Source organism: Bubalus kerabau, chromosome 11 (genome assembly GCF_029407905.1).
Source record: "Bubalus kerabau isolate K-KA32 ecotype Philippines breed swamp buffalo chromosome 11, PCC_UOA_SB_1v2, whole genome shotgun sequence".
NCBI lineage: Eukaryota > Metazoa > Chordata > Mammalia > Artiodactyla > Bovidae > Bubalus > Bubalus kerabau.
The window spans coordinates 109,190,956-109,211,302 of record NC_073634.1 but is presented as its reverse complement, the minus strand read 5'-3'; the positions used below and the strand labels follow the sequence as shown (position 1 = coordinate 109,211,302).

General features: G+C 63.3%; 3 protein-coding genes across 12 annotated transcripts in view; 2 read left to right on the top strand and 1 right to left on the bottom strand.

Annotated features, from left to right (window-relative positions):
- Positions 1–861: 861 nt before the first annotated feature.
- Positions 862–3,798, top strand: ENTPD8 (ectonucleoside triphosphate diphosphohydrolase 8). 2 transcript variants are annotated; one of them, XM_055541685.1, is made up of 9 exons: positions 862–1,129; positions 1,211–1,328; positions 1,827–1,977; positions 2,082–2,241; positions 2,334–2,564; positions 2,638–2,898; positions 3,076–3,186; positions 3,273–3,410; positions 3,508–3,798. In XM_055541685.1, the coding sequence occupies exons 1-9, from the start codon at positions 1,004–1,006 to the stop codon at positions 3,697–3,699; spliced, it is 1,488 nt and encodes a 495-aa protein (XP_055397660.1). In that variant the 5' UTR covers positions 862–1,003; the 3' UTR covers positions 3,700–3,798. The 2 variants fall into 2 exon arrangements, with proteins under 2 accessions (XP_055397660.1, XP_055397661.1); XM_055541686.1 differs by lacking the exon at positions 3,076–3,186.
- On the bottom strand, positions 3,432–14,411 carry NOXA1 (NADPH oxidase activator 1). Of its 5 annotated transcripts, none has more exons than XM_055541680.1 (14): positions 13,944–14,411; positions 12,009–12,091; positions 11,094–11,202; positions 9,934–10,068; positions 9,563–9,670; positions 7,422–7,478; positions 7,149–7,192; positions 6,583–6,709; positions 5,455–5,494; positions 5,165–5,223; positions 4,818–4,972; positions 4,543–4,654; positions 4,350–4,464; positions 3,432–4,270 (listed from the first exon to the last, which is right to left on the bottom strand). In XM_055541680.1, the coding sequence occupies exons 1-14, from the start codon at positions 14,118–14,120 to the stop codon at positions 4,182–4,184; spliced, it is 1,410 nt and encodes a 469-aa protein (XP_055397655.1). In that variant the 5' UTR covers positions 14,121–14,411; the 3' UTR covers positions 3,432–4,181. The 5 variants fall into 5 exon arrangements, with proteins under 5 accessions (XP_055397655.1, XP_055397656.1, XP_055397658.1 ...); XM_055541682.1 differs by having other exon boundaries at positions 4,136–4,262; XM_055541681.1 differs by lacking the exon at positions 4,543–4,654.
- A 51-nt stretch (positions 14,412–14,462) lies between these two features.
- Positions 14,463–20,347, top strand: part of EXD3 (exonuclease 3'-5' domain containing 3) — a 75,161-nt gene continuing 69,276 nt past the window's right edge. For 4 of the 5 annotated variants that reach the window (XM_055541678.1, XM_055541675.1, XM_055541676.1 and 1 more), the window contains exons 1-2: positions 14,463–14,623; positions 18,417–18,701. The gene's annotated coding sequence lies outside the window, so the exon portion shown is untranslated. The remainder of the gene's footprint in view (positions 14,624–18,416; positions 18,702–20,347) is intronic. The other variant, XM_055541677.1, reaches the window with a different exon arrangement.

The window sequence follows — 20,347 nt, the reverse complement described above, 5'->3', positions numbered from 1 at the left end:
GGAACATGACCTCGCTCGGAGGCCCCACTCCTGTGCTGGCTGGGGGCCTGGGGCCCGGCGATCGGCCAGGAGGAGGAAGCCTCTGGGAGCATCTGCGTTCCTGCAGACATAGACGCGGCACAAAGTCCGCGACCTCAGGGTCCTGGTGACCTGATCACTTCCTCTGGCAGCACGGCCGCTGGCCCAAGGCTCCTGGTGACTCCTGTGCCCGGGCTCCGCTCAGGGACGTGGGGTAGGGCTGGCGAGGCCTCGAACACTGAGCTGGTGCCCAGGCCCAAGTGAACCTCTCTCCTGGGTCGGCCTGGGCCCACTGCCGAGGGTCAGCCGTGGGGCCAGGAAAAATGTCAGAATCAGATCAGAGAGGCGCAAGGTCGGGCTTTTAAACAGAAACCAGGTTCCTCTGTTCAGAGCTCCTCGGCCCTTTGGGAGAGACAACGCACTTCCCGGGACCCTCCTGACCTTGTTCACCAGGCTCCACGCGGGCAGCTTGGCAACAGTGGGGTGGCCAGGCAGCTTCCTGTCCCAACCTGGTTCAGGCCTGACCTCAGGGCTCTCAGAAAACACCCTGGGAGAGGCCTGGGGTGGGGGCCTCAGGGAGGAGCCTGGTAGGTGGGAGAGGTGGGGTCCTGGGTCCCTGAGGTCAGTGTGGAGCTGAGAGTCCTGCCCGGTGGGGGATGGGAGGGGAGCAGGGTCCTAGGGGTGGGGGGAGAGGGGCTCCCAAACAACACGGGGGTGGCTCTTTGGCCCCTGGTGTGACCCCAGCGCCCCCTCTGCACTGTATGTGGCCGGCTAGCTTGCCAGACCGGGCATCCTGGCGCCTGGCCCCTGCAGCCATCTGATGCCATGCACGGGGCAGGCACCCCGGCTCTACAGCGTGGTCCTTGGCCCTGCCCGTTGACCAGCAGGAGTGGGCCACCTGAGCCCTGGGGAGGACAAGGGGCACTCCAGCCAGCGGAGTCGGGGTGCCCCCGTGGCCCCACGGGTGCCAGTCCTGCCCCCCAGCATGGGGCTGACCTGGAAGCAGCGGGTCTTCACGGCTCTGCTGGGCGCCGCAGCGGTCTCAGGCCTCACCGCGCTGCTTCTCGTCCTGGTGGGGACCATCAATGTCCTCCTGCCTCCAGACACCAAGGTGTGCCCCTGGGCCCTCCCGGAGAGGCTGGGCTGGGCTGCGCCTGCCCCCACGCCCTCCTGACCCCGGTGTCACCCCCAGTTTGGGATCGTGTTCGACGCTGGATCCTCCCACACGTCCCTCTTTGTGTATCAGTGGCCGGCCAACAAGGAGAACGACACCGGCATAGTCAGCCAGGCCCTGGCCTGCCAGGCGGAAGGTCAGTGGACAGTCTGCCAGTGGTGGGTGGGGCTGGGAGCTGCCGGCCGCTGCCCAACTGGGCTCTCAGCTGGACAGGGCTTTGGAAAGCTGTGGTGCAGGCTGGAGCCGGGCAGTAGGGAATCGACCTGAAGGAAAAGGGCTCAGAGAGCTCCGTGAGTCGCCCAAGGGGCCCAACTGGTCAGTGGGTGCTGGGCTGAGGCTCCGGCGTGGGCCCTCCTGAGCCTCTCCCCGTGTGCCTCCAACCCCCTCCTCCATCTCTTATAAGGACACTGGTCGTCGGGTTTAGGGCCCACCCAGGGAAGCCAGGTCATCTCGTCTTCAGACCCCTAACTTAATTACACCTGCAGGGACCTTTTTGCAAACACAGTCCCCTTTGCAGGCTCTGAGGGTGAGGACGGGGACTCGTCTTTGCAGGGCAACCTTTCCACCTCCCTCGGGCCTGCTCAGCTCCGCCAGCCTCGGGGCCTGGGGCCTCACCTTGGGTGCTGTGTTCCAGGGCCTGGAATCTCTTCTTACGCCTCCGACCCTGCGCGGGTCGGCGAGAGCCTGCAGGGCTGCCTGGAGGAGGCGCTAGCGCTGATCCCAAAGGCCAAGCATTATGAGACACCCATGTTCCTGGGGGCCACTGCCGGCATGCGGCTGCTCAGGTGAGGGGCTGGCGTGGGGTCCACGTGCCCCTGGGGCTGAGGCGCCACCCAGGTCGGTGAACAGGGGCAGCTCCGGCCAACTCTGCCCCACCCTCCCTGTGCAGCCGCAAGAATCGCTCGCAGGCGGAGGATGTGTTCGCCGCGGTCAGCCGGGCCCTGGGCCAGTCACCGGTGGACTTCCGGGGCGCAGAGCTCCTGACGGGGCAGGACGAAGGCGCCTTTGGTTGGATCACCATCAACTACGTCCTTGGCCTGCTGGTGAAGGTGCCACAGGCGGCCCCAGGGCGGCAGGGCGTGGGGGAGGGGCTGTGGCCCATGCGGCCGGGCCGGGACTCAGTGCCCCCGTCCGTGCCCAGTACTCCTTCTCTGGAGAGTGGATCCAGCCTCTGGAGGAGACGCTGGTGGGCGCCCTGGACATGGGTGGGGCCTCCACCCAGATTACCTTTGTACCTGGAGGCCCCATCCTGGACAAGACCACCCAGGCCACCTTCCACCTCTACGGTGCCAACCACACCGTCTACACCCACAGCTACCTCTGCTTTGGGCGCGACCAGGCGCTGAGCAGGCTGCTGGCCGAGCTGGTGCAGGTGGGCTTGCGTCCTGGGGGGAGGGCAGGGGGCTGGCCAGGCCGGGGCTCTGAGAGGATCCGTCCTCCTGCAGGCCAGCCTGGGCCTCCTGGTCCATCACCCCTGCTACCACAGCGGCTACCGGGGCACGCTGGCCCTGGCGTCCCTGTATGAGTCGCCCTGCACCCCGGCAGCGCCCCCAGACCTCAGCCAGAACATCACCGTGGAGGGCATGGGGAACCCCGGGGCCTGCATCGAGGCCCTCCGGAAGCTCTTCAATTTCTCCAGCTGTGACGGCCGAGAAGACTGTGCCTTCGCCGGGGTCTACCAGCCCCCCGTGCAGGGCCAGTTCTACGTGAGCCCCCCGGCCTGCCCTCGGGGCCCAGCTTCCTCCCGGAGGCTGAGGGTCCCAACCCCTGGCGCCCTTGGGGAGCCTGGGACCCTGGGTGGGGAGGGTTAGGGCTGCGCCCGGCTCGCCCTGGGCCCCTGCCCCTGGGCACCACCCACAAGGGCACATTGCCCTTCCCCACAGGCTTTCTCCAACTTCTACTACACCTTCCACTTCCTGAACCTCACCTCCAAGCCGTCACTGAGCGGGGCCAACGCCACCATCTGGGAGTTCTGCCTGCGGCCCTGGAAGCTGGTGGGTGAGCCCCGGGCTGCAGACTCACCAAGGGGGGTGGGGGTGCGGGGGGCAGGAGAGGGGCTCACTGGGCTCCCGGCCCACAGGTGGAGGCGAGCGCGCCCCCGGGCCAGGACCGCTGGCTGCGGGACTACTGTGCCTCGGGCCTATACATCCTCACGCTCCTGGTCGAGGGCTACGGGTTCAGTGAGGAGACCTGGGGAGGCATCGAATTCCGCCAGCAGGTGACAGCTGGGGGCCTGGGGGGCTGGGGAAGGGTGGGGCTCCAGGACCGAAGCCCCGCGGCCCTGACCTGAGCCCCGGCCGGGGTGTGGCCCACAGGCCGGCGGCGCTGACATCGGCTGGACGCTGGGCTACATGCTGAACCTGACCAACCTGATCCCGGCCGAGGCGCCCGCCCAGGGTTGGGCACAGAGCTTTGGCGTCTGGGCGGCCGGGGTCGTCTTCGTGGTGCTGACGCTCGCAGCCACGCTGGGGGCCGTGGCGGTGCAGGTCTTCTGGCTCCAGGACTAGGCCTGCGGCCCCTGCTGCCGCCGAGGCCCAGCGCCCTCCCCATCAGGAGCCTTGGCCTTCGTCGTGGGGGCTCCGGCCGGCCACCAGACGGCCCCCTTCTGCCCCCGGGGTCGCCCTGGCTGTGGAGGCCCCGACCACCGCCCCTGGCTCCCAGCACCCCAGCCTGTTTCCCGGGACCCTCTGCACAGAAGCCAGGCTGTTGGGACCCGAGCGGCACCTGGACTGGTGGCGGCAGGCTGACGGGTGTAGGGCCGGCTCCGGCCTGGGGTGGGGGTGCCTGCTGGAGCCAGAGCGGCTGGCTCTTTGGGAGGGGTTGGCCGTGGGCCATGGGGTCTCTGGCAGAGCCGGTGTCCAGCTCCGTGGGGTTCTCCCGAGCAGCCCACCCGCACCCCTGGAAGCCCAGTCAGGCCAAGACAGGTCACGTGTGGGAGGCAGATGCTTTTATTAAACCCTCCCCGCCACAGCCTCCTCCGCCGAGCTTCTCAGGCGCGCCGCGCAGCTGGGACAGTGAAGCTCTTGGGGAAGATGCCAATGTGGCCGTCACAGTGGCCCTCCAGCCACGCCTGGTCCACTGCGGGGGTTGGGTCGTTACTGTGTCTGCATGCAGACCCTGGTCGGGCACCCCCCGGCCCGGGCAGCGCAGGCTCTACCTTCACACAGGACATCCACGGTGTCTCCTGGCTGCAAGGCCAGATCCTCGGGCCTCTGGGCAGAATAGACGTGCTGGGCCACCACCTGGTAGAGGACTGGCCGGCCGCCCACTCCCTGTGGCAGGACGAGGGCTGGAGGGTGCGCTCAGCCCCGGGAGAAGGGCCAGCCGCCCCCTGCGCCCACCCAGCTCACCCGGCACTGCAGCCGCAGACCCCCGGGGCCGGCCGCGTCCCGCCAGGCTCTCTGCAGTGCCTCCTCCCCAGAGAGGGGCACCCAGCGCCCATCCTCGCTAGGGTCTTGGTAACTGCAAAGAGATGCCTCAGAGGGGGCCGCGCAGGCGAGGGGCTTCAGAGGGTGCTAACCTCTGACCTCGAAAGCCTCTGACGGACCGGGCCCTCCTGCAGGGCAAGGCCGAGAGGTGGCCAGCCCGGAGCCCCCTTCCCGCCCTGCACGTCGTCCCAGCCCACCTGAGCTGGGCACGCTGGGCGTTGGGGGGCAGGGCCTGGCTCATCAGGGCCCGCAGACTGGACAGATCAGCTCCTCTCGGGGCCGTTAGGCTCAGGGTGAGGGCACAATGCACGGTGACGGTCGCCAAGGACTCAGAGCCCCCCGGAGCCGCTCCCTGGGTGCAGGCAGAACAGTGTCTGGGCCCCAAGGCCCCAGGTCTGGCCGGGGTGGCCTTCCAGCCCAGGGGGCAGGGCAGGGGGGGAGAGGTGGTGGGGCGGGGGCCACGACTTGGGAGGCTTCCTCGGCTGGATAGGAGAGGGGCCTGGCCTCGGGGAGTGAGGGTGATGTGAGAGCTGCTGGCTCTTACCCCTGTGCCGGCGGGCTCCTCAGAAGAGCCAGGGCTGGGGCCCCCGGCTGCCAGCAGCCCTGCAGGGAGAAAGGAGGGGGTAGCCAGGGAGTCAGGTGACTGCTGTCCCCTGAGGGGAGCAAGTCAGAGTGGGGGCTGCTGGCACCCCGCCCCGGGAACCACAAGGCCACCAGCTTCCTCCGTGGAGGACACAGCAGCTGCTCCCAGCACTCCCCTTAGACACCTGCCTGGGCCCTGAGAGCACCCCACCCCCAGGGGGCCCTCACACCCGGCCCCGCACGGGGCCTCACCTGGAGGAACCTGCTGGCCAGCGTGCTCCCCGTGGGTACTCTGCAAGGAAAGCCACAAGCTGGGGCTCTGCTGGGCCTCAGGTCGGGGCAGAGGGTGGGGGCAGGGGCTCTGCTGGGCCCAGCAGACCCGGGGGGGTGAGGGGCACGGCCTGCAAGATGGCCCAGCCGGGCAGGAGGCCACCAGTTCAGCCCTGTCACGGGTCAGCCTGGAGTGTGACCCAGATCCCTACGGATGGGAGATGACAGGCCGCCGTGCCTGTGGGTGCGGAGCTGTCTTCCCCTGGCCATCCAGGAGGTGGCGGCTGCAGCTGAGGGGTCCCAGCCAGCCCCGGAGGCTAGGGCTGAAGTCAGGGATCCGCTGGACATCACTCTGTGCCGGGACTGCAAGCCGCGGGCGTGCTGCGGGTGGGACGACGCAGAGTCCCCAGCCCAGGCCACCTGACCCGCGGATGGAGACTCCGACTTCAGGGTGGACCAAGTGGGCTGAGTTTGCACACGAAGCGTTTGGATTTTCCATCAGATTTGCCGGCTGCTAAAAGCAGTCAGGGAGCTGCTGTCGTTCTGTCTGGAAGGCTAGCGCTCAGCACAGTGGTCACGAACCGACAGCTTTCAAGAGCACTGATCAGCCCAGCGAGTGAGCCGGCCGCTTTCTCTGTGGTTAACTCTAACTCCCTCACGGCGGCCTCACGGTTCCTGGTGCCCCACCCCTCAAGGCACACCTGCCCTGAGAAGCCCCAGCCGACCCCTCCTCAGCTGCACGCAGCCCCTGGGGCATCTCGGGGAGTCCTGCGTCCAGCAAGGAAGGCCGGGCGCCCCAGCTGAGGGGCGGAAGCCTCACGGCTCTGACGCACGCACTGCAGGCCCTCCCAGGTCCGGGGTGGGGAGCACCCCCAGCTCCCTTCTGAGCACCTGTGAACATCTGTGTCCCCGACTCCTGGCATCTGGTCGCTGCAGCTGGCTCCCCCGGCCCCTGGCCTGCCTAAGGAAGCCAAAGCCCTGTCCCCAGCAGGCGATGAGGCAAGCTGCCTGGCCTGAGACGCCCTGCTGGGGCTGGTCCCCCAAGCCCAGCCTGGGGTGGGGGTCTTGCAAATGCTGTGGCCCCTTCCTGCCCCACCAGGGCTCACCCACCTTGTGGGTGACCAGCATGCCACGGTCGTGCTGCCCAGCCTGGCCGGAGCTGACCTCCATCTCCGTGTCAGCAGGTGTCCTGGGACTGCAGGGGGTGTCAGCTCTGCCCGAGGCAGTGTCACGGGCCCTGGAGGGGAGGGGCCCTCGTTCCCAGGCCTCACCCACAGGCAAGGCCTCGTGAAAGGTGGGCCTGCAGAGCCCCGAGCTGGAGAGGAGCCCCCCACTCAGAGGGCCACCTGCAAGGCTGCGTCTGGTGGGCTTTTCCTGCAGCCTGTGGCCAGCTGCACCCCACCGGTGCCTCTGGTGCCCCCCCGGCCTGAGCGGGGGTGGGCTCTCCCCCTGGGGGCAGGATGGGCTCAGGACAGATGGGAGGGCTGAGCGAGGCAGGACGCCCCCCACCACACTGGGACCCTGGACAGTCTGGAAAGGGGACAGGCCATGCTGGCCCCCGGTCCCTGGCCCTGAGTGGCCGCAGCAGGTCTGCCCAGGAGCTCCAGCGTCAGGCCGGGAGGCAGGCCTCGCAGGGCCCCTGCTGATAGGAGAAGTGGGTGCTGACCCCTTCCTACCGTGTAGCAGCCCTAGGCCTGGCTTCACCACGCACGTCCAGAGCCTGTGGGCACACATGACCCCTCCTCAGGACGCAGACCCCCAGGAGCCCCGGGGCCCAGGGGGCAAGGCTGCAGGGTTTTCACAGGCTCTCACCAGGATGGGCTGCCCCCTAAGTTTAGATTGGAGGGACACGGGGAGCCCCGGGGAGGGTTCAGGCACCCTTATCCAGGAGGCCCCGACCTGCAAACGCCAGAGGAGACGCGGGGGGGGGCGGGAGGCGGCTCGCCTACCTGTGGCTGCGGCGGGGCGACCCTGTGGGAGTCGGCGGGGAGGGCAGAGGCCAGCACCTGTGAGTGTCAGCAGGGGCAGCCGCCTCAGCGGTGCCCGGCCCGCTGCCCACCTGCACCCCAAGTCCCCGCCTGCCTGGTAGGCCTGCCAGAGCCTGGCTCATCTGTGTGACTTATTTCCAGTACCACTTTTAAAATGTTCTTATTTCATAGAAACAGTCACCTCCTGTGGTAAGTGTTGGGGGCCGGTGTGAGGCACTCCGCCCATGGCAAAGGTCATGAGGAAGGAGGCTCGACATACGCAAAGGCGGGATCGAGCCTCAGGAGTCCCCCTGGAAATCCTCGAGCATCTACCCCCATAACCAGAGCCTGCCTACTTTACTACTTTGTGCTCTCACCTACACCTCTGACTTTACGGGGGGCTGTCCCCCACCACCTCTTTCGGAGAAGGAGTTAACTTAGAGCTCCAGTTAATAATAATTCCTGGGCGTGACAAGAGTGTTTTAACCTACAAACTCCTCTGAAGGTTCTCTGGCCTGCCTGACAGGCTTGTCCGGCCACATGTGATTGCTCACAGCCTCCCAACCATGAGAGGCACGAGGTGCTTTAAACCTTCTAAAAACAGGTTCCTTAGAAAAGTTAGAAAATTATTAGTATAAGTGTAATGGGCTGATTAGAAATTGTATTGGTGAAGGGTTTTTTCATTTGTTGAGCCAATGTTTGTTGCTAAGTCTCCATATCCCCTGCCCTTACACACATTAATGAATATATAAAAGAAATAAGTATTAACCTTTGATATAAATCACGTTAGACCTTAGGCTAAGTAAATTCTTTCCTTAACTAAAACCCACTACACCCTCACCCTATAGGAATGTAACTTTATTTGGGTGGCGTCTGTTTTAAGAATAATCACCCCTGGAGAAATAAGTGTCCTGGTTGACTGACCGCTGTCACAAGGAGAGGGTCATAAATTGTCAGCAGGCCCCCTGGCCAGAAGATGATGTAACACCCCTAAGACCTCTGTATACATTTGTATGAAGCACCTGACTTTGATAAAAGTCAGGACTGCTGACCCCGCGTGACTTTTGCATAACATCTCAGTGTATAAAAGTAGACCATGGAAAATAAAGAATTGGGATCAGTTCCTCGAAAGACTGGTCTCCCCATGTCTCTCTCTCTCTCACTCTGGTTGAGTCTCCATCTGGAGCGCGGAACCCACCATGCTTACTAATTTTGCCTGGGCTTCTAAGATCCGACCGGGGAGGCCTCAGTGTCTCCTCTCCTTCGGGAGAATGGAAGGACGCCTGCGGCCTACGTAAGTGGTGCAAACTTCTTGTCTTGAAGTTTTATTGGTCCCCCGCGTAAACCAAGCTACTCAGCCTCTTTTCTCCACTGAATTTTCCTACTGAGCTATCCTCATTCTACTACTCTTTATATCCTTAATTAACGTTTAATTAAGCAGTTGTTCCCTGACCCTCGCCTATGCCGTCTCTCCTTCGAATACCCTGGATCAGCTGGGGCTGGACCCCGGCAGGTAAGGGCTCCAAGTGGGTGGATTAATGCAGCTCAGAAGCGCCTCCTCCAGGCAGCCCTCCAGCTAAGACACCCAGTGCCTGGCCCTGGGTGACCGGGGCATCAGGGGCCCAGGCCACAGCTGGAGACCAGAGTGAGCCTTCCTTTGTGCACAGGGAACCCTCTTTCCCCGCACACCAGCCCACCCTGGGGTGAGCTGCACCCCATCAGCCAGCAATTTTGCCGGTGCCGCTTTCCCGGACCCCGGGCTGGGCAGAGGTGGCCGTGCCAGACCGCTCTGTTCCTCCAGGGTCCTGCCCCCTGAGGCCGAAACGCAGGGCGAGGTTGAAGCCAGGAGAGCGAGGCTGGGGCTGAGGCAGGCAGGGCCACGCCGGCTGGGGGTCCGCAGCGGCTTCCGGTGGCTCCGCCTCCAGGTCCCAGGGCCCATCCGTGAGCCCGTCTAGAGGTACTGCTGACCTGGGAGCCTTGTGCCCCCCTCGCACCCCAGGCCTCGATGGCTCCAGCGCTCGGGACAGTGTGAGCTCAACAGGGCCTGGCTGCCCGCCTGCGGCCTGCTGGCGCCACTGACCCTGAGCCCTGGGCCCAAGCAGCGAAAAGCTGCCTCCCTTTACCTTGGCCTTGCCCAGGAAATCCACAGGCTCCAGGTGCTCCACGTGCCGCCTATGGGGCCGGAAGACCTCACCCCTGGGGACCTGCCGAGGCTGCAGGGGGACCTGTTTCTGGAGGGGGCCGGAGAGGGCAGCCCTGAGCGCCGGGAGCCACCCGGGGCCTCAGAGCAGGACGGCCCACTCCCCAACTCCCATGGCCTGTGGGAGGCCAATCCCCCGCAAGGCACATGGGTCCCCTACCTCCAGACGTTTCTTTATCTCATATAGGTGGTCTTGGGGGGCTAGATGAATGTGAGCCCCAAAACTGCAGGCTGTGGACCTGGCAAGCCCCACGAGTCAGCTCAGGAGCCTGGCTCCCCGCGCCTGCCCCTTACCTGCACTTGGCCTAGGGCGATGTCCAGGTCGTTGCGGGCCCCTTCCGGGACCTTGGAGATGGCGTCCCCCAGGCTGCAGGCAGCCTCTGCCCAGAGCCCCAGCTGGCTCTGCACCACAGCCACGTTGAACAGCACCTGAGGGGGGCGGGGAGGGGGGGCGGGGTGACGACAGGCCCAGCACTCCCCTCCCCCACAGGGCCACCACCTGGCCCCACCCGACCCTGCACTGGTCCAGCCCCTGAGCTGCCCAGACACAGTGGCCCAGGGCTCTTCCAGGTGCCCCCTGGCTCCCGCCCCGGGGTGGGCTCTGCCTGGCTGGTTTCTCTCTGGACCTCCCCAGCCAGAGTCAACCAGCCCTCCCTTTTTTTCTTCTGCTCTGAACGTCAGGCCATCTCCCATCTCTGGAAGCATCCGCTCAGCCTTCATGCCTGTCCTGCGTTTAGCCTGACCCCTTCCTGCCTGTGCTGCCCTGTTCCCTGAAACCCCAAGAGTCTGGGGCGCTATCTGAGGGGTGCCTCTTGTCTGCCCCTCCCCTCCCGTGCTGGGCGATAGCAGTCAAGTCGTCTAGTGCTGCCGGGAGGATGGAGCACTGCCCGGGGCAGCCTCTGTCCCCGCGCTCTGCAGGGACTGTGCACTCCTAGAGCCGCTGCCACGGGGCTGCCCGGGCCACAGATGCCAAGCCCAAACCCCGCCCTGCAGGCCAGGGCTGGGGCCTGGCCCACCCTGGTGGGATTCCCCCCACAGCTGACCTACCGGACACTGCGGCTCCCAGAGGCTGCGATGCGGCGTGTTTCTGGGAGCGGTGGGAGCACCTCCCAAGCCTTTCTCTCAGTGCCAGCCACTTCCCAGGAGGCCAGGAACTGAGCCAAGCACCAAGCCCAGGGCAGGAACGCCAGGGCCCACTGCCAGGCCAGCTCCTGCCCCGCCCACCCCGCCACCTCTCACTGACCTCCGACACTGCCCTCTCCTGCTGGGATTTTGGGGCACCTCTGGCCAGAGGGAGCACCTCACTTAACTCGGGCCCACCTGCCTCGGTGACAAAGCGGCAGGGCCCAGAGGGTGGGGCCTGCAGCCCTGGAAGGACCCCGGCTGCCCGCCCACAGGCAGCCCCCAGGGCCCAGCCACACGGCCTCCTGCTGGCCCGCTCCCCACACGCTCACCTCCCAGGCTTGCAGCTTGAACCGCAGGCCCAGCTGGGTGTAGTCGATGGCGGTGTTGTCCCTCAGCTGGGCCAGGGTGCGCTGGAAGTCAGACAGGGCCTCCTGGAACCTGTGGGCAGTAGGGGAGCCTGGCGTGGGGGCCCCGGGTGGCCCCAGGGCAAGGGCTCCACCTTGGCCCAGACCTGCCCCCCGCCCCAGCCCCTCCTGCAGCACGGAGGCAGCGATGGTCGGCAGGCCTCAGCACACAGGGTCCACACAGACGGGCTGCGCTGCACGCGGGCTCCTCGGCCTGCACCCCAGGCCCTCTCCCGAACCTCCAGGTGCAGAGTGCCCTAGGCGTGTCCTGCCTGCTTCCGGGGTCTCTGTCCTGCAGGCCTCCCCACCCAGACCCTGGCTGGAAGCCCCAGCCCTGACCAGGATTCTCATCACCCCTGGGGAGGCTTCCGGGCTGATGAGAAGGTCACCCTGGAGCCCAACCGCCCTGTGTTGGGCCTTCTATGGGCGCCAGGCCTGCCCTGCAGCTCTGATTCCTTCTCTGGGAAGGGCCTAGCGCAGCCAGGTGGGCAGAGGACCCTCCCCCCACACTGCCGAGTCCTGGGATGCGCCATTCCTCCATCCCTTTCCTGGGTTTCCCGAAGGCAGAATGGGCAGAATCATGCCGTCCCTGCAGTCCAGGGTGTAGGAACGGAGGAGGGGAGCCAGCAGAAGTGCTCTGTGACCCTCTTCCGCACAGAGCCCAGGGTCACTGTGCAGCCCGGTGTGGGGACAGAGAGACATGCCCCCTGTCCCCGGGCTCTACGGAGCAGCCCAGGGGGAGCTGGCCAGAGGAGGTGACCATAGGCAGAAAGGAGCACAGGAAGGACTCTGCAGAGACGAAGGGCCATCAGAAAAGGAAGAGGGGACGTCTGTGTTCACCTCTCCAGCTGGAAGTTGGCCACTCCGCGCTGGAGGAAGCCGACAGCCAAGCAGGCATCCTTGGTCAGCGCCTGGTCAAATGCCTGTGGACAGAAATGTCTGTGGACTGCTCGGGCCTGTAATCCCGTCACCCCCGTGTCACAGACAGGGATGCCCAGCAGTGGTCAAGGAAGCCCTCTGGCCACATGATGGTCACCTGCAAGAGAAAGTCTCCCTCGCCTGCCCAGGGGCCTCTGAGTCCAAGGGGCGCAGGTGTCACGGCCTCAATGCAAACCTGCCTGGACTCCCCAGGTGTTTTCTGGTGACCGCTCGGGGGTAGTTAGGTGGCAGCACGGACCAATATGTTAACCACGGGGACAAGGAAACACTCCAGCGCGTAGATAATAGTTACCTCCCTGTGGGAGGGAGTTATGTTAAGACTGTTGTCTCTTTCAAGCCCTAGTTTTGGTAGTTCACACAAAAAGACACACGTCTCACCTATTAGAATCAGAAAACAGTAGCACGAAAGTCTTAATATGTGCGTGAAGCCCAGCTCTTCCTGAAACGGAACTCAGAAATGATGTCGTTTAAGGACAGCAGCCATCAGTTAAACACAAGCAAAAGGAGTGCATCCAGCAGCCATCAAGTTAACTACAGGCCACTGGAGGGTGTCACGGTCCCACTCTAACAAACCTGGCTGAGTGGGGGCTTGTTGAGCTGAGTCTGACAGAGGTTGAGGGTCAGCACTCGGGCACTGATGTGGCCACTCAGCACAAGGGAAACCCTTTTATCCTGTCACATAGAGCGGCCCGATAGGAGCTTCTGGGGGGCTCCTGCCAGAGACGGAGCCCCAGGTCCCCTCACCCTGTCCAAATCAGCTTTATTGATTGTAGCTGTTCCATCTGCTTTTTAAAATTTTCCAACAAACATGCCTCTGCTACTCCATCTCCAATTAGGGTGGAGGAGAATTTAACGTGCACACCCTTGGCCGGGAACCTCTGTCCCCTCTCTGATTAACTCGAGGTTTAGAGGAGGAAGTGGCTGGACTGGCCTCATTCCACTGACCCCGTGGCATCTAGTGATGATATCCCCATTGCCGGATAACATTTTAACACTGACATTGCTGCTGAGATAACTGTAGATTCGAACACATGTGAGGAACGACAGGGCAGGCCCCTTGGACGTGTTTTCGGCAGCCGTCGCCGCTGGCCTGAACGGCGCGGGAACCTGGCTCTTTCTGGGGGCCCTCGGGGACCCGAGCAGTGTGCGGGTGCTACTGCTCTCTGTCATCGCCCACGGGGTGTGCACCACCGCGAGGAACCCGGAGGCTTGAAGGGCAGGAATGGCCCTGCCAGGCCCTCAGCAGAGGCAGGTGTGTGCGTGCCCGTGCATACATCTGGCTCTCGGTTCTGCTTTGGGGAGTGGGTGGGGGACAGGTGAGCACACAGATCTGGGGTTTAGGCACCAACCAGAGACTGTCTCCTGGCCATCGCCACAGGTGTCTGCTGAAGATCTGACCCAAAGCCTGCACCTCAGCAACCCTCCCAGCCCCATCCAGCCTCGAGCCTCTGCAGGTACATTAGCACCTCCATCAAGAGCACCCGAGCCAGTGAGCACTCGGCCTTTCCGCAGGACAGCAGAGTGGGGCAAACGGTCCCCACAAGTGGAAGCTGTGCTGGAGCCTTGTGACCCCATCCTGGCCCTGACTCAGCTCAACAGGGTGCCCCCTGGACACACAGGTCCCACTTGCATAGGTGTTCGCTGAAGCAGAACGCTGGGGTGGGGGGAGTCCCCAGGTGGCCATCAGGGAAGAAGGGTGGGAGCCCTGGGCTCACCCCTGCAGCTATCGCACCACGCATTGCCACCCCACCCCTCCAGCCCCGGCCACCAGGAGCAGAGAGCTGCATCCCCTGAGGTGGGGTCTCTGCGATCAAGCCTGGGGGCCCCCTGGCTCACCCGCAGCGCGGCCTCCGGGTCCCCGGCCAGCAGGTGCACGCAGCCCACGTTGAAGCTCACCCTGGCGGGCGGCTCCGAGATGCTCGAGAAGAGGCGAAGGGCGCAGTCCCAGTCCCCGCGCGCCACGGCCTCCGCGCCCTGGTGCCAGTCGCGCAGCAGGTCCCCGAGCGAGGCCATGGTGGAGTGGACCCCGCCTGGCCCCACGCGGAAGTCGGCGCTTCCCGGCCGGATCGCGGGAGGCGCAGGGGGCGGTCGTGAGGGTCCTGCCTCGGGCCCGGGGGTGCTGGGGGCAGAGGACAGCGAGGCCGGGGCTCCGGAATCCGGAGACCAGCGCGGGCCGAGGGAGCCCTTCGAGGCGGACAGAAGGGGCGAGGACACGCTCCTGCGCCAGGTACTTGGTGCGGGCGGGGCGGAGCGCCAGGTGCGTCAGGTGCGTCAGGGGCTCCAGGAAGGCCCGCAAGCCCCGCCCCCCCTGACCACGCCCCCACTGGAGGCCCGGCCCCGTCCCCGAGTCGGCCCCGCCCTTCTGGACTTGAGCCCAGAGCTCCCGCGCCGACGCTTTCCCGCCGCCGCTGACGGCTCGGAGTCGGCCTCGGTGCGCTGGGGAAAACCATCCGGGCCCGCCTCTGGCGCCGCTGCCGCGGCCGCGCTAAGGTTCCGGGCGGACCCTGCCGTGTCAGGTAAGAGGCCCCGGGGCCGGGCCGTGAAGCGATCCTGGGGCCTCGCGGGCCGGCGCTGGACGCGGGCGCCGCTGGGAGGGGCCGGGGGCGGGTCACCCGTGGGCCCCGGGTCGGCGCCGGAGGGGCGGCTGGGGGCTCGGCGCGGAAGCTGGCCGTGGCCCGGGGCCGACGGCCCTGTGGGGGCGTCTGTCAGGCCCTCAGCCCGCCGGGCTCGGCCCGCCTGCAGGGACGCTGAGGGCCCCGAGCCTGCCCTGTGTCGGTGCCACACCGTGAACACCGGAAGCCCCTTCCTCTCCACAGGGAAAGCGGAAGCCCCCAGGGCTGTGCGCCGCCCTCGGGGTGACGCGGGCCGCCCTCCGGGGACGCGGGCCGCCCTCGGGGCGCTGGGGCTCTGTCCCGGCGGAGGCGGGGCCCTGCGGTGCCCGGCCGCCCGGCGCCGCTCGCGTCCCGCGGGGCTCCCTCTGCGTCTCACGCGGCTCAGCCCCGCGGTGCCCCAGGGCCTTCACAGAGGGTGGCCGGCGGGGAGGACGCGCTGCTGCAGCCGTGGGGGCTGCATCTGTCTGAGGCGCCCACAGGCTGGGAGAGCCACAGCGTCCCTCCTCAGGGGGCCTGTCTTTGCCCTTTCGCCCCTGCCACGGAGGGTCTGCTTTCTATCGTTTTGTCTACTGTTTTAAGTGTTAATCTCATCTGAAAAATGCTTTCACTGCAACATGTGACTCTTTGACCAAACACCTGGGCACCGCGGCCTTTCGATGCTGGCGCAGAAACGTTCCCATCACTGCACGAACCCTGGAAACTCCCGGACACAGGCTCTGCCCTTATGCCTGAGCATCCTCCAGGGTCCAGGGAGGTGTGTGTCCTGGGCGGCTGGCAGAGAGCCACCTGCCTCCGACTTTGGCCACCCTCCCTGCTCAGTTGGGGCTGTGACTCAGCTTCCTTCCCTGAGGACCAAAGTCACTGAGGACAAGCCAACAGGGCTGCGAGATGATGCTTGTCGACTGGGAAGGCCTCCTGGGCCCTGCGCCCCCGAGGAGGCTGCTCTCTCACCAGTGGGGCGCTGAGGTTCCCAAATTGTTGGTGTGGAGGTGGGCAGAGCCCCCACTTCTCATGTGCTCCTCTCCTCCCCGAATTCCCGTGTGGACGCTCACTTCCTCAGACCAGACCTCCCAGCCCCGGGCCTCCCACCGCCCTGCCTGGTACAGCCTCAGGACCCTTGCAGCCCTGAGGGTCCCTGAGCTCAGCTGCGCCCTCCCACCCGCCCACTTGGGCCTCCTCCTTCCTGCAGCCCCCCACCCACACCTCTCCTTGCAGCTCATGTCCTCTACCCACCAAGCCCCCACCCACCAGTTCAGTTCACTTCAGTCGCTAAATCATGTCCGACTCTCTGCAACCCCATGGACTGCAGCACGCCAGGCTTCCCTGTCCATCACCAACTCTCGGAGCTTGCTCAAACTCACGTCCATCAAGTCGGTGATGCCATCCAACCATCTCTTCCTCTTCCCCTTCTCCTCCTGCCCTCAATCTTTCCCAGAATCAGGGTATTTTCCAATGAGTCAGTTCTTCACATCAGGTGGCCAAAGTATTAGAGTTTCAGCTTCAGCATCAGTCCTTTCAATGAATATTCAGGACTGATTTCCTTTAGAATTGAGTGGTTTGCTCTCCTTGCCGTCCAAGGGACTCTCAAGAGTCTTCTGCAACACCACAGTTCAAAAGCATCAATTCTTCGGTGCTCACCTTTCTTTATAGTCCAACTCACATCCATACGTGACCACTGGAAAAACCATAGCTTTGACTAGATGGACCTTTGTTGGCAAACTAATGTCTCTGTTGGCAAAGTAATATGCTGTCTAGGTTGGTCATAACTTTTCTTCCAAGGAGCGCCCCCCAAACTCTTTGTCCAGGTTCTGGTCCCTCTCTCTGGGCAGGAGAAGCCTGGCCCCACTGGCCTGTCTCTGTCCACAGTAACCTCGAGCCTCAGGTGGGTCACGTGGCTCCTGCCCTGGGAGCTCGCCCCTCCCCTGGCCCAGTCTCTTCCCTTCCCTCCTTGGCCTCACCTCCACCCATCCTGCCTCCCAGCTGGAAGGGATCCCCGGTGCCTGCACCCCAGATCTGCCTCCTCCCTGAGAACGTGCCTGCTCCCTCGGAGTGCTGCCGTGTCCCCAGTGTGTCTCCCGGGGGCGCTCCCCCCGGTGTCATTTCCCCTCTATACAGACGTCCTGTGTTTATTCCCACCTTGAACAGAAAGCCCCCGCCCTCAGCCCACATGTCTCCTTGCTCCTTTACAGCCAGACTCCTTTTAAGAATTGGCAGGATTTAGCGTCTCCGTTTCCTTTGCCGGGTGCTGTTTAGATACTGAGATGTGCTTCACAAATCATACAGCTCATTTTAAAATGAACAATTCTGTGTTTCTGTCAGATTCACAGAGCTGTGCCACCATTGCCCCCAGTGCATCCCCACTGCAGCCCCCCGCCCGCCCCCCACCCCCACCCCGGTCATCCCTGCCCGAGGCAACCAGTCATCCAGTGTCTGGATTCACCTCTTCTGGACTATTCGTATAAAGAGAATCACAAAGCGCGTAGATTTCTATCTGGTATCTCCCCCTCAGCATCATGTGCTTGAGGTCCGCACAGATTGCAGGAGGGTCAGTGCTTCGTTCCTTTTCAGGCTGAGTCACTTCCATTGTGTGGATGGACCCATTTTGTTGATCAAACGGACCCCCGCTGAGGCACTCCAGGGGGCCCGCTGTCTGGCTCTTGTGAGTCACACACTGCGGGTGTTTCTGTGGCCTTGTGTTCTCTGTGCTCTTGGGTGCACCCCCAGGAGTGGCTTTGGTGGGTCAGGCGGTCATTCGGCATAGCTCTTTGACTGTCTTTCCATAATGCTTTTTATTCTTCATCCTGCCGGGGTGCCACCCAAACTCCCGTCGGGGTTTCTGGCGGGCCTCCTTGTGACTCATCCCTCCTCGGTGCCTGGCCTCTGGGACACATGTCCTTTGGGTCTCCTGTGTTCCCTGCCCCTTCCACCTCCTCTGGGCACCTGCTCCCCCAGGTCCCTTGAATTACCGTCTGGCTGTCCTCTGTGCCCACTAATCTTGTGTTTTTCTATTTTCACAATAAAAGAATGAACAAAGGGACTTCCCTGGCAGGCCAGTGGTTAAGACTCCACACGTCTAATGCAGGGAGCACAGGTTCAATCCCTGGTCCAGGAACTGAAGCCCCACATGCTCTGAGGCATGGCCCCCAAACAGTAAAGATGAAGGAATAGCATCGCTGTGGCTGCCTCTGTGGTGCTGAGCTCTGCCCCCTCAGAGCCCAGAGCTTGGAGCAGGCGAGGTGCCCCGCGGTGCTGGCCAAGCAGCCTCTGCGTCCGCACCACAGGAGCCCACTCTGCAAAAGCGCTGGGCACTGAGCACACACAGCGACGCGTGTGTGTCTTAGGGGAGTGTGGCAAGTGAGCGCAGATGCACAGAGGCCAGACTGTGTGGTTCTATCCGTGCAACTTTCCTGAAATGACAGACGATGTGAACGGAGATGCGACCAGCGTTGCCAGGGCCGCTCGCAGATCAGGGCCTTGGGGCGACTGCAGAGGGCAGCAAGGGCTCCGTGGCACTGCCGTGCTCTGGCTCTCCTCTAATCCACACGATGCCCTGCTTGTGATTTGGGGTGAAAGGTAGATGGGACGTCTCTTTATTATTTCTTACAAGTACATGCATATCTATAGTCATCTCAAAATGAAATGTTTAATTAAAAAAATCCTTAAGAAGGTTTCAATTACAAGTTTTTCTGTTTTACAGATACTCTGAAAGTTGGAGTGATTCAGTGACCGCTAAGGTTCTTCCAGCTCTGAAGAAGGTGGTTCAGAAACACTTCATTGTGTCTGAGCTGAAATCTACTTCCCAGCAGCAGTGGAGGCGTTGGGAGCGGCTTCCGTCAGGACACTGTTCCACCTCTGGCCATGAGAGCTCCCGGCCGCTCACGTCACCAGCACTGCTGAGACCGTTTGGAGCACACAGCTCACACGTGAGTGTGTGAGGGAACACATACCGGAGGGAGCCCGGGAGAGGGAACCGCTTCCTGAGGTAAGGACTCAGCTCAGAGGCAAGCTTAGCGCTGGAACTTGCTTCCCAAGAAACTTAATAGCTGGTTAATTCTGGAGCTCAGGGGTCAATCAAATGGGCAGGAGTTTTGGATATTTGGGAATTGATTTTAGCCCAATACAAGAGGTTGGGTTTTTTTTTTGTTTTTCCTCTTTTTAAACAATGGGCACGTCCAAGAAAAAAGCCAAATGCCAGATAAGATTTTTCTCTCAGAAAATAAATGTAGGCTCACACGTGACAGAGGCACTTGGTGTCCAAGGTCACTGCGTGGAGCCTGGGTTCCTCGGGCTGTGCCCATCACATGAGCCCGTGGAGAGCCCCTTGACCCAGCGCTGGGTGACCACGTTTCCTGGGGGCTCAGCACACCCGCCTCTTCCGCTGCTCAGGGACCACCGACAGAGAACCTGGGTACTGAGGGCCAGTCCCGCCCCCCCAGGAAGCCTTATGGAAGGAAAGGCAACATGCCAGGAGGGGCTCGTTCAGATGCGAGCAGGGCTTCCCAGCCGGGGCAGTCTGCACACCAGGGCAGCCATGCACGCAAGTGGCTCAAGATTTGTCTCCTGGAGGTTTGGAGCTGAAAGGAGACTATAAACAGGGGAACTTGTAGTTCTGTCCTGCAGGACGCTGTGGGGAAGGGCTGCGTCTCCAGGGAGCCGGGCGTTGGGTGCCCTGGACCTGCAGGCGGCTCCTCACCTGTCTCTGCTCTCATAGACGGAGCCCCTCATGCAGTTTCAGAGCAGAGGCCACGCTGCTGCTGCTTCCCGAGCCAGTTCCCACTCGCAGGCCCCCTGCACAGCCATGTGGCATCCTGCCCACGACAGCTCTGCGGCCAGGGCCCACCCCCAGGTTGTGCCCCATCTCCAGGAGAAGCCAGAGTGCGAGGAAGGGGGAGGAAACATGACGCGAACCGGCAGCGACAAACCTGGAGCCAGAAACAGCCTGAAAAGAAGAAGCGTGCGTCACGTGGAGCCAACAGAGTAGCGACCGAGTGCTGCCCCAGATGGGCAGGTGTGGCTTCTGGAGTCCAGAGGGAAGGGCCGGCCTGGGGGCCTCCAGGGAGGAGGAGGGCCAGCCAGAGGGAAGAGGACCATCAGGGCTGTTACAACAAAAGGCAAATCCAAGAAGCCTGCATTTAACCAGAAAGCATTCATCTCTGGTGGAGAGCAAACCAGCCCCCCCCCCCCAAAGTCAAAAATAAACAGAAGAAACGGAAGGAAGCAGGAGGAATTAATATAGAGAAAAACTTAGAATGAAATGATGCTGTTTGCAGCAGCATGGATGGACCTAGACATTATCACACTAAGTAAAGTAGGTCAACGGAGAGGGCGATGGCCCCCACTCCAGTACTCTTGCCTAGAAAATCCCGGGCGGAGGAGCCTGGTGGGCTGTAGTCCATGGGGTTGCCGAGGGTCGGACACGACTGAGCGACTTCACTGTCACTTTTCACTTTCCTGCATTGGAGAAGGAAATGGCAACCCACGCCAGTGTTCTTGCCTGGAGAGTCCCAGGGACGGGGGAGCCTGGTGGGCTGCCGTCTGTGGGGTCGCACAGAGTCGGACACGACTGAAGCGAATTAGCAGCAGCAGCAAGGTAGGTCAAAGACAGCAGCACATGATGTCTCTTACGTG